This window comes from Notechis scutatus, chromosome 2 (assembly GCF_049901735.1).
Source record: "Notechis scutatus isolate UNSWTSFEM ecotype Mainland chromosome 2, rNotScu1.2, whole genome shotgun sequence".
Lineage (NCBI taxonomy): Eukaryota > Metazoa > Chordata > Lepidosauria > Squamata > Elapidae > Notechis > Notechis scutatus.
Window position 1 is genome coordinate 70,566,929 of NC_142010.1, and position 17,273 is coordinate 70,584,201.

Below are 17,273 nucleotides of genomic sequence, written 5' to 3' on the forward strand. Positions count from 1 at the left end.
CGGATGAGCCGGCGCTGTCAGGGCATGCCTTATTCCCCATTCCGTTAGGAATTTTTCGAATTCCAGCGCGGTGAACTGTGGTCCGTTATCTGACACAATTACATCCGGGAGGCCGTGGGTCGAGAACAGTCTGTTGAGTTCTCGGATGACGGCCTCGGTGGTGGTGGTTTTCATATCGCTTACCTCCAGCCAATTGGAATAAGCGCCTACCGTTATGAGGAATGTATGTCCTTTTGTGGGTCCGGCGAAGTCTATGTGTATCCTGGACCATGGTCCCCTGGGGGTTTCCCATTCCAGGATTGGGGCGGCAGGTGGGCTTGGCCTGGATTCCTGGCATTGCTTGCAGCTAGCCACCCAGGCTTCAATTTGTTTGTCCATCCCTGGCCACCAAGCGTAGCTTCTGGCCAGGGCTTTTGACCTGACGATGCCCGGATGCCCCTCGTGTAACAAGTCCAAGAACCTTTTTTGTAATTTTTCTGGGATTACCACCCTGTCCCCCCATAGTATACAACCTTTCTGTGTGGAGAGTTCCGTTAGCTTGTTTTTAAAAGTCCTGAATGTTTCGTCGATGTCTTTTTCCAGCCAGCCCTTCTCCGCCCATTGCAATACCCGTGCCAGACGTTTGTCTTTATTTGTTTCGCGGGCAATGTCTGACGCGGTTAGGGGGAGGTTGGGTATGGCCTCGATGCTCAGGGTGGATGTTGTGGGTGCTGGGTCGGCGTCCAGGTCGGGTAGCGGGGTGCGGCTCAAGGCGTCTGCATGTGTGATCGTTTTGCCGGGTCGGTGGGTCAGCCGGTAGCTGTAGGCAGCGAGGAATTCAGACCACCTTGTCATTCTTGGGGATAGAATGTTCGGGGTGGCCTTGTTTCCTGCCAGGATGCCCAACAGCGGTTTGTGGTCTGTGATGATGGTGAATGTTTGGCCGTAGAGGTACTCGTGGAACCTTTTGACGGCAGCGATGATTGCCAGGGCTTCCTTGTCGAGTTGGCTATAGTTCCTCTCTGGCTTCGATAGGGTTCTTGAGTAAAAGGCGATGGGTGCCTCGTTCCCGTTTGGGAGTGTGTGGCTGAGGATCGCCCCGATCCCGAACGTTGACGCATCGCATGTGATGGCTAACGGGAGGGTCTTGTTGTATTGGATGAGGATGGCATCCGATGTGAGTAGGTCCTTGGTTTGGTTGAAGGCAGCTTCCTCTCATTCCCCCCAGGTCCAGGTGGCTGTTTTGTCCAGCAGCCTATGCAATGGTTCCGCCGCGGTCACCTTATGGGGTAGGAAAACATTGTAGAAGTTAATTAGCCTGAGAAATGCCTGCAATTCTGTTTTAGTCCTCGCTCTGGGGGCTTCTTTGATGGCTCTGACTTTGTTTTCGGTTGGGTGAATGCCGTGCCGGTCTAGGAGATATCTTAGGAATTCGACTCTCTCTGTATATAGCTGGCATTTTTCTTTTTTGACTTTTAGCCTGGCTTCTTTAAATTTCGTTAGTACCTCCCTCAGGCGACCCTCCAGTTATTTTTGGTTGGCTGCTGACACCAGTACGTCATCGAAATAGGGTACCACCCCCTTGATTCCTTGCAACAGTCTCTCCATGAGGCTCTGAAAAATCCCTGGGGCTACACTGACTCCAAACTGGAGTCTCTTGCAGCGAATAGCCCCCCGGTGGGTTACTATGGTCTGTGCCTCGCCGGTTTCTGCGTCGACCGGTAATTGTTGTTAGGCTTGCGCCAGGTCGAGTTTCGCGAAAACCTTGCCTCCCCCCAGTCGGAGGTGGAGGTGCTGCACTACTGGGACGGGGTAGGCGTTTTGTTGTAAGGTGCCATTTAGGGTGGCCTTATAGTCCCCACAGATTCTCACCGACCCATCGGGCTTGACTGGGGTGACTATGGGTGTCTCCCACCGGGTGTGATCAGTTGGCTCTAGGACCCCTTGTTTGATGAGCTTGTCTATCTGCTCATCTATCTTGGGCCGGAGTGCGAAAGGTACCTGCCGTGGTTTTAGGTGTATCGGGGGAACGCTGGGGTCTAAGTTGAAGGAAATAGGGGGCCCTCGGTACTTGCCTAGGGTGCCGTTGAACACATCCTGGAAGTCCCTTGCGAGTTGCTCCTCCCAGTCTGCCTCTGCGATGTGGTCGATGTCCGTTACTTCGATCCCGAGCGGCGTGAACCACTGTAGTCCCAAAAGGCTGGGTCGGTCTCTGTCCACGACCGTCAGGGGAAGCCTTGCTGTGCGCCCTTTGAAGGTAACCTCAAAGTGTCCTGTTCCGACTACCGGAATGCAGTTCCCTTGGTAGTCTTTTAGGATTAACTTCTGGCTTTCCAGCCCCTTCTTGTGGATTGTGGGCACCAGGCGCTTGATTTCCCGCCATGCAACCATGGAGAGGTAGGACCCGGAGTCCACCTCCATCTTGCATGGCTTGCCCTCGATGCCCACTTCCACGTATACCTTTCGGGCGTCTGTGCTCGATGAATGGCCGATGATGACCGTCTGGTGGGTTTCTTCTCTCTGCCGGTTCTCGCCATTCCTTCGGCCCCGTCCATCCCGGTTCCAACTACTCTCAGTTTGGCAGTCCCTTGGCCTGGGGGGGGGGTGCCGTCTCATCTCCGGTCGCTGTTGTCTCACCGTCGGGGGCTGTAGGCTTTCTTGAGTCAGCAGACTCGGGCGATGTGGCCTCTCTTGTCGCAGTGCCAGCAGATCGCGTCGAAAAACCGGCACTCCGATCGAGGATGGTCGCCTCCGCACCCGGCACATTGGAGTCCCGACTTACGACTCCACCGATCGCGCCGGTCTCGTTCTGTTTGGAGTCGGTGGATGTCCTCCTCGTTGTCTGTTGTGTCGGAGGCGGAGTCGAGGTCGCCATGGTGGGTGGTGGTGGTTGCTCGGCGGCTTGCTTCTGGGTGCGTCTCAGTCGTCGTGGCCGCCTCGGAGGTTGTGGCTCAATCCCCGGTATCAGGTCTTCGCATTCGTGCCGCTGATTTTCGGGTCGCTTCGGCTGCGGTGGCCTCGGCAAGGGCGTCGGCGAGGGAGATGTCGCCCTTGGCCATCAGTTGGCTTTGTAGGACCAGGTCCCTGAGCCCGAGGATGACGCGGTCTCATAGCGCCTCATCCATGTCCGTGAACCCGCACATGCCGCCTAGGTTTCGTAGGTCTGCCACGAAATCGCTGATGCTCTCGCTCGGCTTCTGGTCCCGCCGGTAGAAGTCATGCCGCCTGATGAGGGTGGGCACGGCGGGAGCATAGTGACTTCGGAGCAACGGTTCGAGGTCGGCCCAGTCCATCGCCTTCACGTCCTCGGGTTTTGCAAGGGCTTTTGCCATCTGAAACACTGCAGGCCCGCAGTGTGTCAGAAAGATGGCCCTTTTCTTCTGCCCGTTTGCGTCCTTGAGGTTGCTACTTTCGAGGAACATCAGGAACCGGTCAATGTACGATTCCCAGTCCTCAGTAGCTTGGTTAAAGGGTGCGGGCGGTGCGATGCTGGCCATCTTGTCAGTCTCGTTCCCTCAGACCACGTGCTCGGTGAGTATCAGTTTTGGGATCCCCCCTTCGTCGCCAGTGTTAAGTCCATCGCAGGGAAAGGAGACTCGGGAGCCAGTGACTTAGTTCAGCTCTTTATTAAGTCCCGATATCAGCTCGGGCTGTAGGAGATCGGCGGCGGCTTTTATTCTTAGTTTCCACCAATCGCGGGGATTCGCGGCGGGCCAATCAGTGTGGCTCACTTGGCCAATCAGGTCGCCGTGCGCTCTGACCAATCACAGTGCGGTATTTACAAGTATGTTAATGGATCATACAGAACACAACCAATACTTGGTTTCTTAAACACAGAAGAAGAATTTGTCAAGATATGTCAATTGCTGTTAAGTTTGCAATGTTGTATTTAGCAAGGGAATAATATGGCTGTACAGAGAACTATGCAGGGAAAGGACCATGTCCATGAGATATTTTCACTTTCAATGTGGGCCTGCATTGTTGATGTATGAAATAGAGAATGGGTTGTTTGAGGTTTAGAAAAAGAAATGGAAAAATTCACATTTTCTGTATACAATCTCCATGACTATGTATGCATTTATGCTCCTTAAGTTATCCAGCTCCTACTTTAGAGATGAATGTCATCAAAGGTGCATTCATTATGAAAAGGGGAATATGTGATTTGGGTCTCATGTCAGAAGATGATTGAGAAATCTCATAATTGAATCCTGCATAAAGATAACCAAAACCTGACTGAGAACGTTCTGCCTTGAGGGAATGTACTTTCTGCAGAAGTACTTTTTGTCATGAGGAAAAACTTCCTCATTTATGTGGTACCAGTAACCAACCTTTAATTATTGTCTCTTACCAAAAAAAATAATCCAAAAAATATACATTATGAATGCATAGCAATATGTACCCAATTGCATATTTACCGGTATGAAGTTAATGTGCCTTTTAAAATGCAATAAAACTATAAATGTTTGCCAATGTGAGCCAGTTTGGCGTAGTGGTTAAAGCACAGGCTAAAAAGCAGGAGACCAGGAGTTCTAGACCCACCTTAGATATGAAGTCAGCCAATTGTTTTTGGCCAGTCACTGTTAGGAAGGAGGCAAGGGCAAATTACTTCTAAAAAAATATGTGCCAAGAAAAATGCACAAACAAGTTGAGGCAGTTGCAATGAGTCAACTTTGACTCAAACAAACTAAACAAAAAAAAAGTATGCTGATATATTGCTTTAAAGAGAAGATTCATGGAGAGATAATGCTTTAGTTTTTTTTATTGATAAGTCAGATTAGGACATTTAATAGAGCAATAGTGCAGAAGAAGAGGGAAGAACAGATATTTTCATGGGGTTGTTTATGAACAAGGTGTCAAGATTGTGGGATACACTCTCATGAATGTTCTTTAATCTTCTGCATCTTCAAATTTCACACATTTTCCAAGATATCTCAGCCGAAGTTTTCTACCACTTTTACTGATGGGAAAACAGAACCAAAAATTAAAAATAAGAACCACAGGAAGTGCATCTACCATCAGGGCCCAGCCAAGAAAAAAGACTAGAATAATTAGCAGTATTATTTGTGATCTCCTGAAACTGGCAAGTTGGCTATTGTTCACCCTCCCCTTCAAATTAGTAAAACTGACATAATCTATCTGGGACAGACAATGTTTTCTGAGAGAATTTTAAAGAAGGATCAATGTTCATATTTATTTTATTAAAACCTAAAAATCCAGGGTTGCTTATACAAATACTATATTTTCCAACTGTATGGAATGAACCGTATACTTACATATATGCATTGCAGAAGAGACATTTGTTGCTATAGGTTTTTCCATCAGAGCCACAGTGGGCTCGATACTCCAGGGTGCAGATTTTGCTTGGGTAGTTCTTACAATACTCCTATGGGAAGAAGCAAATGATTCATTTCATAGGACTACCCTGTTAAGACCAATGATAAGTTGAATAACGTGAGCTAAACTGATTATCTCTTATCTTGTCAAGTTGTAATTCAGCAGAGTTCACTTCTGCCTTCATGCATCAGCAATGCTGGAAAATGGATCTGTGGTTTTTAGGAATTATAATCTTACAGTCTTTATATTGCTATGCAGATAAATTCTGCATGTTTTTCAACCTCCCTCCCAACATTAAATACATATAGACATAAGATACATTGAAAGAAAAAGCTCCACAACAGTAATATAAAACATTGTTTAGTTTGCTGTGGTTTTGGTTTTATGGTGTATATGTTTTTAATTGCATGCTGTGCCCCTAAAGGGCTTAAGAGGGTAAGCAGGTTGGGAGAGGGAGTGGATAAAAGTAGGAGACCTGGCCTGATATATGTTCCAAATCTTATTGTATCTAAGGATACAATATGTTGGAATAAAGGATGTGTTGGTAAGGAGGGAGAGGCATGAGGTTATTATGTATCCACATTTCTGGGTTAAAATCTGGTACTCACCTTTAAATTGATTTTTTGGGCAGCAATGTCTGTAAAACAAAACATACAAATGAAAACATATGAAACATCTCCATGTTTATCTCCTATTTTTTATTTATTATTTACTTGTGTTTGTATGTGCCCTTCTCCTTCCCTCCAATTAAACTCCTTGAGCAGTTAAATAAAGATAATAAAAACACAAAAATCCAGTTAAAAACTAAATGTATAGTACTAATAAAGTGGACAGGAATATTGTTAGGGAGTTCAATATTGTTGATTTCTGCAGGAATTCTGCTTATTTACACTTGAAAGGATCACTTTATTCCAACTATTGGGAATGCTGAGCACTGGTGCATCCACTCCCCAAATGGAAGGTGATCTTGTGATCCCTTACTTGTCTAAAACTAAATAAAAATAATAAATAAAATCAATGTAATGGGCTCACTTCCTCACAATGCCTAATCAGCTGGTATTGACCCTTGAATTTTAGGACAGCTATATCTAGAATTAAAACATACTAAATTATTGAAATAGGTCCATATTATCTCCTATATTTTAAAAAATGTAATGGATGCTTGTATGTGCCCTGTCCTTTTGCTGCCTCCCTGAAATTAAAATTCTTAACCAGCTGAGCAACAGCTGAATAAGCTTCCAGTAAAATAGCCAATTCTGCATCAATAACCTACATTTTTTATTTGCTCCTTGTGCCGATTCCTCTGACCAAGAATTATTTCCCACTGAACCAGCCTTGGAGATATCTGTGGATTATTGTCTCTTTTTTCCCTGGGGATAAAGGGGTTCTAAATCGGTCAAAAAAGGAAAGGTTGGATTAGTAAGCAGAACTTACTGGAGTAAAAAAAGAAAAGTAGCAGAGTGAACAGCAGAAAGCTTCCTGACTTCATGATTCCTCACTGAACTTGGTTGAGGTAGGACTCTTTGGAGCAGCTGATGCTGAAGGTGAGGCCTCAAATGTTTCCGCATCCAGGCTATATATGCATACCCTGACTACTTTGGTGATGAAATCTCTCCCTTCCGGATACAATTGGGTGTGGAATTGGCTGTTTCTGAAGTCTGTGGCCAGCTGATCAGTTTGCAAACTTCCTTTCACACAATTGACCCAGGATTCAAGTAGTGTATGGCAACAAGATGTAGTAGAGTAGTAGCAGTTATAAATTATCTTGATTAGGACCACTCAGGTCGTTTTATTGTCTTGGGAACCAATTCTTAGAATCCAAAGTTACCCTTCCATGTTCTTTTCCTTTTAGAACCCCCAATCCCTCTGTCCGTTCCCATGTGGAGACTGGCTTTAACCAAAGATATAAACAATATGTGACAAGTCTCTAATATTCTCTGTAAAAAAATGTATTGGTTGGCCTAGATAATGTTTATAAGGTGCTTGGATGATTTCTGAGTTGCTGTTGACAATGATTTTGTGGCCAAATCTTGGGCCTCTCACTTTGGGGGTCTCCAAATCCTCTCTTATAGTTCTAAAGGGGAGGCTTTTAGACAGTCCTAGGACTGGTATTCCTGAAAGATCCAATTGTACGATGAAGTCCAAAGGAATAATCCTTTATCATTAGGATCAGAGGTGGTATTCAGCAGGTTCTGACCAGTTCTGTAGAACCGGTAGCGGAAATTTTGAGTAGTTTGAAGATTTGGCAAATATCACCTCTGACTGGCCCTGCCCCCATCTATTCTCTGTCTCCCGAGTCCCAGCTGATGAGCTGGGTTTTCTTTTGTTGCCCTGTACAGGAGAACGGAGCTGGAAAGCAGGTTAGTGGGGTGGGGAGGGAATGGGGATTTTACAGTATCCTTCCCCCAGGAGTGGGAAGGGAATGGGGATTTTACAGTATCCTTCCCCTGCCATGCCCACCAAGCCATACCCATAAAACCAGTGGTAAAAAAAATTTGAATCCCACCACTGATTGTTTCTGAAACTAGATTAGCCCTTCTACAAAGAGATCACTTCTGGTGTTTCTCTAGCCTTGGATCAGTTCCAGATCGCTTCCTTTGCACAGATTGCCATTCCTGCGTGGAAGTCTATCATAAATGAAAAATTTCCAATGAAACAATGTTAGGAATGCCAATATTTCTGAGACACAAACAGATTATCAATTTGAATTTTTCTTAGAAGGCAAAGGTAACATAATTTTCTCTGATTAGAGGACATTATTAGGCTGAATAGAAGAAGGCAGGATGGTTAACAAAAATCCATTTTATTAAAAATAGAATGAATTTGATTAAAATAGTATATTAATATTTGTATGACCTTTGGAATAATGATCATTTGCAAGGATTTTAATCTTGTGGAGTTCTCCTGGACCTCATCAGACCCATTTCTTAGGTGATGGGCCATAGAGCATACCTGTCCTGCTGCACCTGTTGGGATGTGTAACAGGAGGCAGGATTGTGACTGTCCAATAAATAAATAAAGTAAACAGTAAATAAATTGAATTTCCTATGTTGATTTCTTGACATTCTGTCTCACAGCCCCAACTCCAGTATGGTATTTTAGTGATGTAATAATGAGGGCCATTTTTCTTCTACCAAAACCCCCAAGTCTTTCATTTCATTCTCTTAAACCTTCCTTTTATTTGACATTATCATCTTGCTTACATTTCTATGCCTCTTCTGAGTTCCTTCTTAACTGTTTTAGAAACACATTGCAAAGAGAACAAAAATAAGCACAGTTGGCAAGCAAGGTGTTAATTGCTGTCTCAGACAAGGAAGTGCAGTATAGTAGGAGGGAAGCCAGATCCTGTATCTCTGGCTGAAAAACTAGCAGCAAGGGTCACTAAGAGCTGGGTGACAAATAAATTTTATAAATTATTAATAGTCTTAATCGCAGGCAAACCATTTAAGATGGCTGATGGGAATCCCACAAAGGAAAATCTGGTTAATGATATTTAATAATAAAAATAGCTCTGCAGTAAATCAGTCCAGAATTGGTTGATGATGTTATCCATTCAGTCATGTCCAATTCTTGGTGATGCTATGGGCCAGGTCTCCCCACATCTTCCAATCTTGTGCTACTTCTTTGAGCTGTTCTATGATATGGCTGGGGTCCATGCTTTGATCGTGTCCAGCTATTGTGTTCTCTGGCAGCCTGATTTCCTTTTACCACTAACTCTTCCTAACATAATTGCCTTCTCCAGTAAATTCCCCCACATGACTCCTTCTTACTTAGATTTATACAAAAACTTCCTATTTATAAACAGGTATTTTGAGGAGTCATGCCATTGTGGTGAGCGGTTATATAAACATGATAATTAGTTAATTGTACAGATTTCATCATCACCCTTTCAGTACCTGCCATATTTTGTGTGCATGTGTGCATGTGTGTGTGTGTGTGTTTAAGGGCATCAGCTTTCCAAAACTTCCAGATTCTTGTATCAAATAATTTTATTGCATTTTACAAAGCATACACAATATACTGTATATAATGTTGTGCAGTTCAGATAATGGCAAGAAATAAAAGGACTAGGAATTAGCTCCTTAGTTATATTTGGGAAAATGGTAGGTCTATTTTTTCTGTAGAGCAGTACCAATAACAATAGCACTTAGACTTAAATACCACTTCATAGTGCTTTACAGGTTTGCCTGCAATACTGCATTCTAACCATTGCATCACCTGGGTTCCAATTATTGTATATTCACAACCCCCTAGATAATAGACTGGATTGAGATCTAAAATAATTAGCTTCGGTTTTGCCCTTTGTAAGTGATCCAGTACTGGTAGTTGCTACTGTGGAGAACTAACCATTTTTTCCAGGTTTTAGTTTCTTGTAAAAGCACATGAACACTTGGTTCTCAATGGTTGCAGCACAATCAAGGTGCACGTTTACCTTGAGCAATTCACTTCCTCTTCTGTAAACTGATATCGTGACCATCCAGAATCTTAATTGTGCAAAAGCATTTCCATTGCATAAATGTAATTCTTCTCTTGTCTTAAGTGCTTCTTCAGCTAAAATACCATGCAATCCATCAGGGTTTTTAAATGTTCTTCAGTTCATAATAAAAAGTTAGCAGTTCAGTTCTCTCATCTCGCACATGATTCATTAGTCTGGTAGGTGAAAATAATAGATTTGGATCTGTTAGGAGATTCAGGAATAAACAGCAGTTCACATCAACTCCCAGAATTTTAATATAAGCAGCAACAAATTCAAAGTTTTCAGTGATTTTGTGGAATAGGTCATAAACTCCTTTCATTTCTTTTGATGTTCAAAGCAAATTCTTTCATATTAAAGATTCCTGTTCTTATTGTATCTGTTTGTGGTACTAAATTCTATTTGATGGTTTTGGTGGGAGTTAGTAAATAATAAGGTTGGTCCTGGAAATCTGAATTTTGCCCATTTATCCATAGTCTAATTTATTCAGAACTTCCTTAGTTATATTTTTGTTCTTGGACATTTGGAATATTTCTGAAATCCATCATTGGTTTCTTCATTAACCCTGTGGTCTAACTGAATTTTTAGTTTTGCAAAGCTGAATTGTTGGTGTCAAAAGAAATGGAGCAACAATTGCATTGTTTTAAAACCACACTGTGTTTGTATCGCAACATTTCCTGGCTGTACAGCTGGGCCCCAGGATGCACATATAGCTTTGGGTGGTTAGAATGAACATGGTCTAGAGAAGTAATAGTGAATAAACATTATTTAACTGCTAGAACCTTAAACTTTTAGCCACACTTTTCCCCACAAAATTGAAATTTTACCGATCTGTTAGATATATAGATAGATAAATAGATAGATAGATAGATAGATAGATAGATAGATAGATAGATAGATAGATAGATAGATAGATAGATAGATCTTTGGTTATTTGGGTTTTCTCCCATGTAAAATTGGAAGTATCTAGGTGACGTTTCGATGAAGTCTCATTCATCATCTTCAGGCTTGTGTCTTCGGCTTTGTGCTTCTCTGAGTAATGTGAGCTTACAGCTGCTTCTTCCTTTTAACTGCTAATGGGGGTGTGACTTGATTGGGTGGGGGCCTGGCTGTGTTCTGATTGGCTGGGAGTGTGTTCTCATTGGTTGGGGGTTTGGCTGTGTTCTGATTAGTTGGGGGGTTGGCTGTGTTCTGATTGGCTGGGGGTGTGTTCTGTTCAGGTGGGGGCTTGGTTGTGCTCAGGTTAGTCTTAGTTGCTGGGGGATTTGAGCTGGTGAGCTGTGATCCTGCTGTTTGGCTTCGCGTTCGTGGTCATGCCACATCCTCATGGTGGGCGTCAGTTTGCTTCATGTATGGGGTGGAGGGGTGTGAAGCAGGTAGTGATGCAGCTGCGGTACGGCTTCTGGTCCGTGGTCGTGTCTCATCTTCTGTGTGGGTGTGAGTCTGCTTTCTACATGGAAGTGTGGTGGTAGCATCTTGTGTGGCCCTCGTGCGTGTGGGTCTGGTGTCATTCTTCATGATAGATACTTGTTTGTTCATGAGGGCGGGTTTCCAAATGGCTGGTAGGCGAGAGGTATCATCTCGTTTATTCATGCTGTGTGGGCATTTTTCTATCTCTATGGCTTCTCTGATTATTCTGTTGTTGAAGTGTTCGGTTTTGGCGATAGTTCTGGTATTTTTAAAGTCAATCTCATGTCCTGTGGTTTTGAGGTGTTGGACCAGGGAAGAGGTCAGTTCTTCTTTTTTGATTGAGTTCTTGTGTTCTTCAATGCGTGCACTTATTCTTCTGTTAGTTTCTCTGATGTATGTGGTGGGGCAGGCGGTGCAAGAGATTTCGTATACTCCTTGGTTTTCTAACTCGATTTTGTCTTTAGGGTTTCTTAGGATAATGGATATTTTTCTGTTTGTGCAGAATGCTGTTTTAATGTTGTGTTTTTGGAGGGTCTTGCTGATTTTGTCTGTAGTGCCTTTTATATATGGGAGAAGGGCTTTGCCGTTCTCTTGTTCTTTGTCTTGGATTTTGGTTGGGGTTTCTTTTTGGATTAGGTGGGTAATCTTCTTTCTTTGGAATCCATTGGCTGTTAGTACGTTAGTGAGAGTGTGTAGTTCAGTTTTTAGGTGTTGTTCGTCGGCTAAGCATTTTGTTCTGGAGATGAGTGTCTCAGCTACGGAATTGATCTGTGCTGGGTGGTGGTGTGAGAGTGCGTGTAGATAGCGGTTTGTATGTGTTTTCTTCTGGTAGATGGTGTGTCCTAGGGAGCCATTGGATTTTTTGTATACTAAGACATCTAGGAAGGGAAGTTGACTGTTAGCTTCTGTTTCCATGGTGAATTGTATTTTGGGGTGTAGGCTGTTGAGGTGTGTGAGGAAGTTGTTCAGTTTTTCTTTCCCATGTGGCCAGATTATGAAGGTGTCATCTACATATCTGAGCCAGAGTTTAGGTTTGTGATCATATTTTTCTAGAGCTTGTGTTTCAAAGTGTTCCATGTAGAGGTTTGCGATGACAGGTGAGAGGGGTGACCCCATGGGTGCTCCTTCTATTTGTTTGTATTTTTGTCCATTGTAGGTGAAGTATGTATTGGATGGGGTTCCTAACAAATGATAGCCGTCCATTTACTCAGAGCCAAGCTGCACTAAAAGTCCCCAATACAGGAACACAATGTTGCCAGCCAATCAAGACACAAAAAAAGCCACAAAGCAGACAGAAGATATTAGAAACACCAATCAAGCAGAACACAGCAAACTCCAAGACCAATAAACACAGACCAAGACTCCCAACCAATCAGGAGGAAGAAAAAATCATTCTGGCACAGCAGTAGGCTAGCCCCAAATTTAAAACTGAAACTACTGTAAAAGTCTGTCTCACAGAAGAACACATTACAGAAGCCTCATGATGGCAGATGAGATTCTGCCAAAACGTTGCTACAACTTTAAAAGCACAACTATAATGACGTGAAACAACAAGGAAAATACCCGAAACTAAATATATATATACAAAGCTGATATATATATATATATATATATATATGTTTTCTTAAGTTTTGCGGTACTCACATGTATGGTGTTCAGCTTGGTTCGGGTATTTTCCCACGTCATTGTAGTTCTTTTAAAGTTGTAGCAACGTTTCAGCAGAATCTCATCTGCCATCATCAGGCTTCTGTATTGTGTCCGTCTGTGGGTCAGACTTTACAGTGGTTTCAGATTTAAATTTGGGGCAGCCTATTGCTGTGCCAGAATGGTTTTTCTTCATCCTGATTGGTTGGGAGTCTTGGTCTGTGTTTATTGGTCTTGGAGTTTGCTGTGTTCTGCTTGATGGGTGTCTCTGATATCTTCTGTCTGTTTTTTGCTCTTTTTGTATCTTGATTGGCTGGCAGCATTGTGTTACTTTAATGGAGGCCTTTAGTGCAGCTTGGCTTGGGTAAATGGACGGCTATCATTAGTTAGGAAGCTGGGTTTCATCTGGGTGCCTGGTTGGGGTGTGTTTGAGCTGGAGGTATCAGGGGGATCTGTTTGTGCCCAGGTGTTTGCCTGGCTTGTGGTGTGGAGATTTTTTTTGTTTGTGAGTGCAGGTTTCCAAATGATTGACAGCCTGGTGGAATCATCTCTTCTGTTCATGCTTTCTGGTCTTTTTTCAATCTCTATGGCTTCTCTGATGACTCTGTGGCTAGGGTTTTCCATAGTGGCCAGGGTTTTGGTGCCATTGAAGTTGATGCTATGACCTGTAGCTTCCATGTGTTGGACTAGTGAGGAAGTGTGTTCCAGCTTTTTGACTGCATTTTTGTGTTCATCCAGGCGGGTACTTATTCTTCTATTGGTCTGTCCAATGTATGTGGCCGGGCATGATGCACAGGGGACTTCATATATGCCTTGGTTTTCCAGGTCAATTTTATCTTTGGGGTTGCTAAGGATGGCTGCTATTTTTCTGTCTGTTTTGAAGGCAGTCCTGATGTGATGTCTGTGTAGTACCTTACTAATTTTGTCTGTAGTACCTCTTATGTAGGGCAGGACAGCTGTTCCATAGGTCTGTTCATCTTCTGGGTCTCTATTATGTTTCAGTGTGTTTTTGTGGATCAAGCTGGTGATTTTGCTTTTGTGGAAGCCGTTGGCTGTCAGTACTTTAGTCAGGGTGCATAGTTCAGTCTTAATGTGTGTCTTGTCTGCCAGGCGTTTGGTTCTGGTAATTAGTGTTTTAGCCACGGAGTTTATCTGTGCTGGGTGGTGGTGGGATTGGGCGTTGAGGTAGCGGTTGGTGTGTGTTTTCTTCTGGTATATGGTGTGTCCTAGTGTGCCATCTGTTTTTTTGTAGATTAGTACATCTAGGAATGGTAGTTGTTTGTTTGTTTCTGTTTCCATGGTGAACTTGATTTTGGGGTGTGCGCTGTTTAGGTGTGTTAGGAAATTGTTTAGGTTTTCTTGTCCATGGGGCCAAATCACGAATGTGTCATCGATGTATCTTAACCATAGTTTGGGTTTGAGGATGGCATTGGCCAGGGCTCTGGATTCGAATTCTTCCATGAACAGGTTTGCAATGACGGGTGACAGTGGTGATCCCATGGGGGCTCCTTCTATTTGTTTGTATCTTTGTATATATATATATCTCCACTCATGGAAGAAGAAACTGATATTATTGTGATCTGCAGAACATGTTCCATGTATATACTTATGCCCATGGAATATCCAAACTATATATATACCAAATGTAAATTAATTGAGTTACTAGAAGAAAAAGTAAAGGGTCTAGAGGAAACTCTAACCACTCTGAAACTCAACCCACAAAATGAGAAACCCCAAACCTTGAAAAAGAATATGCCCAAATTGAACATAATAATGATCAAACAACTTCTAAAAGAATTGACCCCTTAGAGGAAGAAGAAGACAGATGGAAACATGTCAACCACTGAAAAAAACACAAGCCTAGTACAAAACCCCTGTCCAAACCAACCCACTCTGATGCAGCCCCACTGGTGCTAAGCAATCAATTTCATAGACTTTCACTAGAAGAAAACATGCAGACACATAGAAAAGAAGCACAATTAAATGTTTCTTTAAAAATACACCATCAAATGCTTCTTTGACAGATAGAAAAACACCCCAAACCTCCCTAGGAAAAAAAATGACGAGCGCTGGTGACAGGAGATTCAATTCTCAAGGGAACAGAACTTGCCATCCATAGACCAGACAGTCTATTCAAAGAGGTATGTTGTCTCCCTGGAACTAAAATCAAAGATGTGACTGAGAATCTAACCAAAATAATAAAACCCACAGAGTACTTCCCCTTTCTATTACTATATGTAGGGACAAATGACACAAAAAGGACTTGAAAACAATATTGAATGATTATGAGCAGCTAGGCAAGAAAGTCAGGGACTTAAGTGCACAAGTGGTTCTTTCATCTATACTTCCAATGAAAGGACAACATCTGGTAAGAGAACAAAGAATTCTAGAAGTGAACCACTGGCTAAAGGGTTGGTGTCACCAAAAAAACTTTGGATTCCTGGACCATAGTCTGTACTATCTCCATGATGGGCTTCTGGCAAGGGATGGGTTGCATCTCACAAAGATTGAGAAGAATGCTTTTGGAAAATAACTGCCTCAATTTATCAGGAGGGCTTTAAACTAAAATTGAGTGGGGGGAGGGTGACCAATCTTTAGGATCTCCAGGACCTAATTCCAAGCAAAAACCTCTAGAAAGCAAGTCAAATAATGAATTAAAGAAGGATGGGAAGGAAGACAAACTTAAACACCAAATAAGAGACACAGGAAGCATATCCAGTGCCAGACATAAAGATCTGGAGAACAAACAGGGTGAACTCAAACTACTAATACATGAAGGCAGATATGATATACTTGGAATAACAGAAACTTGGTGGGATGAAACCCATGACAGGAACATACTGATAGAAGGATATAAATTGTTCAAAAAAAACCAGACCCCATAAAAGAGGAGGTGGAGTTGCACTGTATGTAAAGGACTACTATATTGCTACAGAAATGCATGAAACCAAAGATGAAAACTTCCTAGAATGCATATGGGTCAATATAAAAGAAAAGAAAAAAGAATAACATGGCCATAGGTGTGTACTATAGGCCACCCAGAAAAAATAGACGTTCTTTTTGCCAATCAACTAATAAATATATGTAGGAAACACACTACAATAGTAATGGGGGACTTCAAACACCCTGATATCAATTGGAAAACTAATTCTGCATCAAGTGAGAAATCAAATAGGTTCCTAACCAATGTAGCTGACAACATTGTTGTCCAAAAGATAGAGGGTGAAACTAGAGGGACAGCCATACTGGACTTAATTCTTACAAACAGAGAAGAAGTGATAGAGGAAGTTGAAACTGCAGGAACCTTGGGTGAGAGTGACCATGTCATACTAAAATTCAACATAATGCAAACAGAAGCAGTAGAACATAATGACACCAGAGTCCTAGATTTTAAAAGAGCTGATTTTAATAAACTCAGAGAGAACTTGGGAAAGATTCCATGGATGAAAATCCTAAAAGGGAAAACAACTCAAGAATCTTGGGAAATTCTGAAAAGTACGATCATAAAAGCCCAGTCCAGCAAATTACCACTGAGAAAGAAAAACAAGAAATCCAAGAAGAAACCAGCATGGCTGCACAAAGATCCCTCTGACAAATTGAAAGACAAAAAGGACAAGTACTAAAAATGGAAACAGGGACATACAACTAAGGCAGAATATCAGCAGATAGCCAGAATCTGCAAAGACAAAGTCAGGAAAGCAAAAACTCAGAACGAACGAAGACTTACAACAAAAGTCAAAGATAATTAAAAAAAAGTTTCTTCCAACATATAAATAACAAGAAAAAATCAAGGAAACAGTCAGTCCACTAAAGAGAGAAGACGGCAAGGAAGTAAAAAATAACAGAGAGAAAGCAGAGCTGCTTAATTCATTCTTTGCATCAGTCTTCATACAAAAATAAACTATAGCTCCACCCACCAAAAACATAACTGTAAAAGACATAAGCAAAAAAAAAATAAGCAAAAAAATAGTAAGAGAACACCTGTCTGATCTTGATGAAAACAAATCACCGGGCCTGATGGATTACATCCCAGAGTTTTAAAGGAGTTGGCAGAGGTCATCTAAGAACCACTGCACCATATCTTTCAAAAATCCTGGAGCACCAGGGAACTACCAGAGGACTGGAAAAGAGCTGATATGGTTCCCATCTTCAAAAAAGGGAAAAAAATAGACCCAGGAAATTAAAGATCAATCAGCCTAACATCAATACCCGGGAAGATACTGGAAAAGATAATAAAAAAACAGATCTGCCAACATCTAGAAACAAGTAAAATAATAACTAGCAGTCAGCACGGGTTTGTTAAAAACAGATCATGCCAAATCTTATTTCATTCTTCAACACAGTGACTAAATTAATAGACCAGCAAAATACTGTGGACATAATATATTTAGATTTCAGCAAGGCATTCGATAAAGTAGACCACAACCTACTT

General features: G+C 42.4%; 1 protein-coding gene across 1 annotated transcript; it reads right to left on the reverse strand.

The window, feature by feature from the left end:
- Positions 1-4,733: 4,733 nt before the first annotated feature.
- LOC113428431 (ovomucoid-like) lies at positions 4,734-6,871 on the reverse strand. Its single transcript, XM_087954078.1, has 4 exons — positions 6,748-6,871; positions 5,922-5,950; positions 5,253-5,362; positions 4,734-4,936 (listed from the first exon to the last, which is right to left on the reverse strand). Exons 1-4 carry the CDS (start codon positions 6,800-6,802, stop codon positions 4,867-4,869), a joined length of 264 nt encoding a protein of 87 aa, XP_087810204.1. The 5' UTR covers positions 6,803-6,871; the 3' UTR covers positions 4,734-4,866.
- Positions 6,872-17,273: the final 10,402 nt, after the last annotated feature.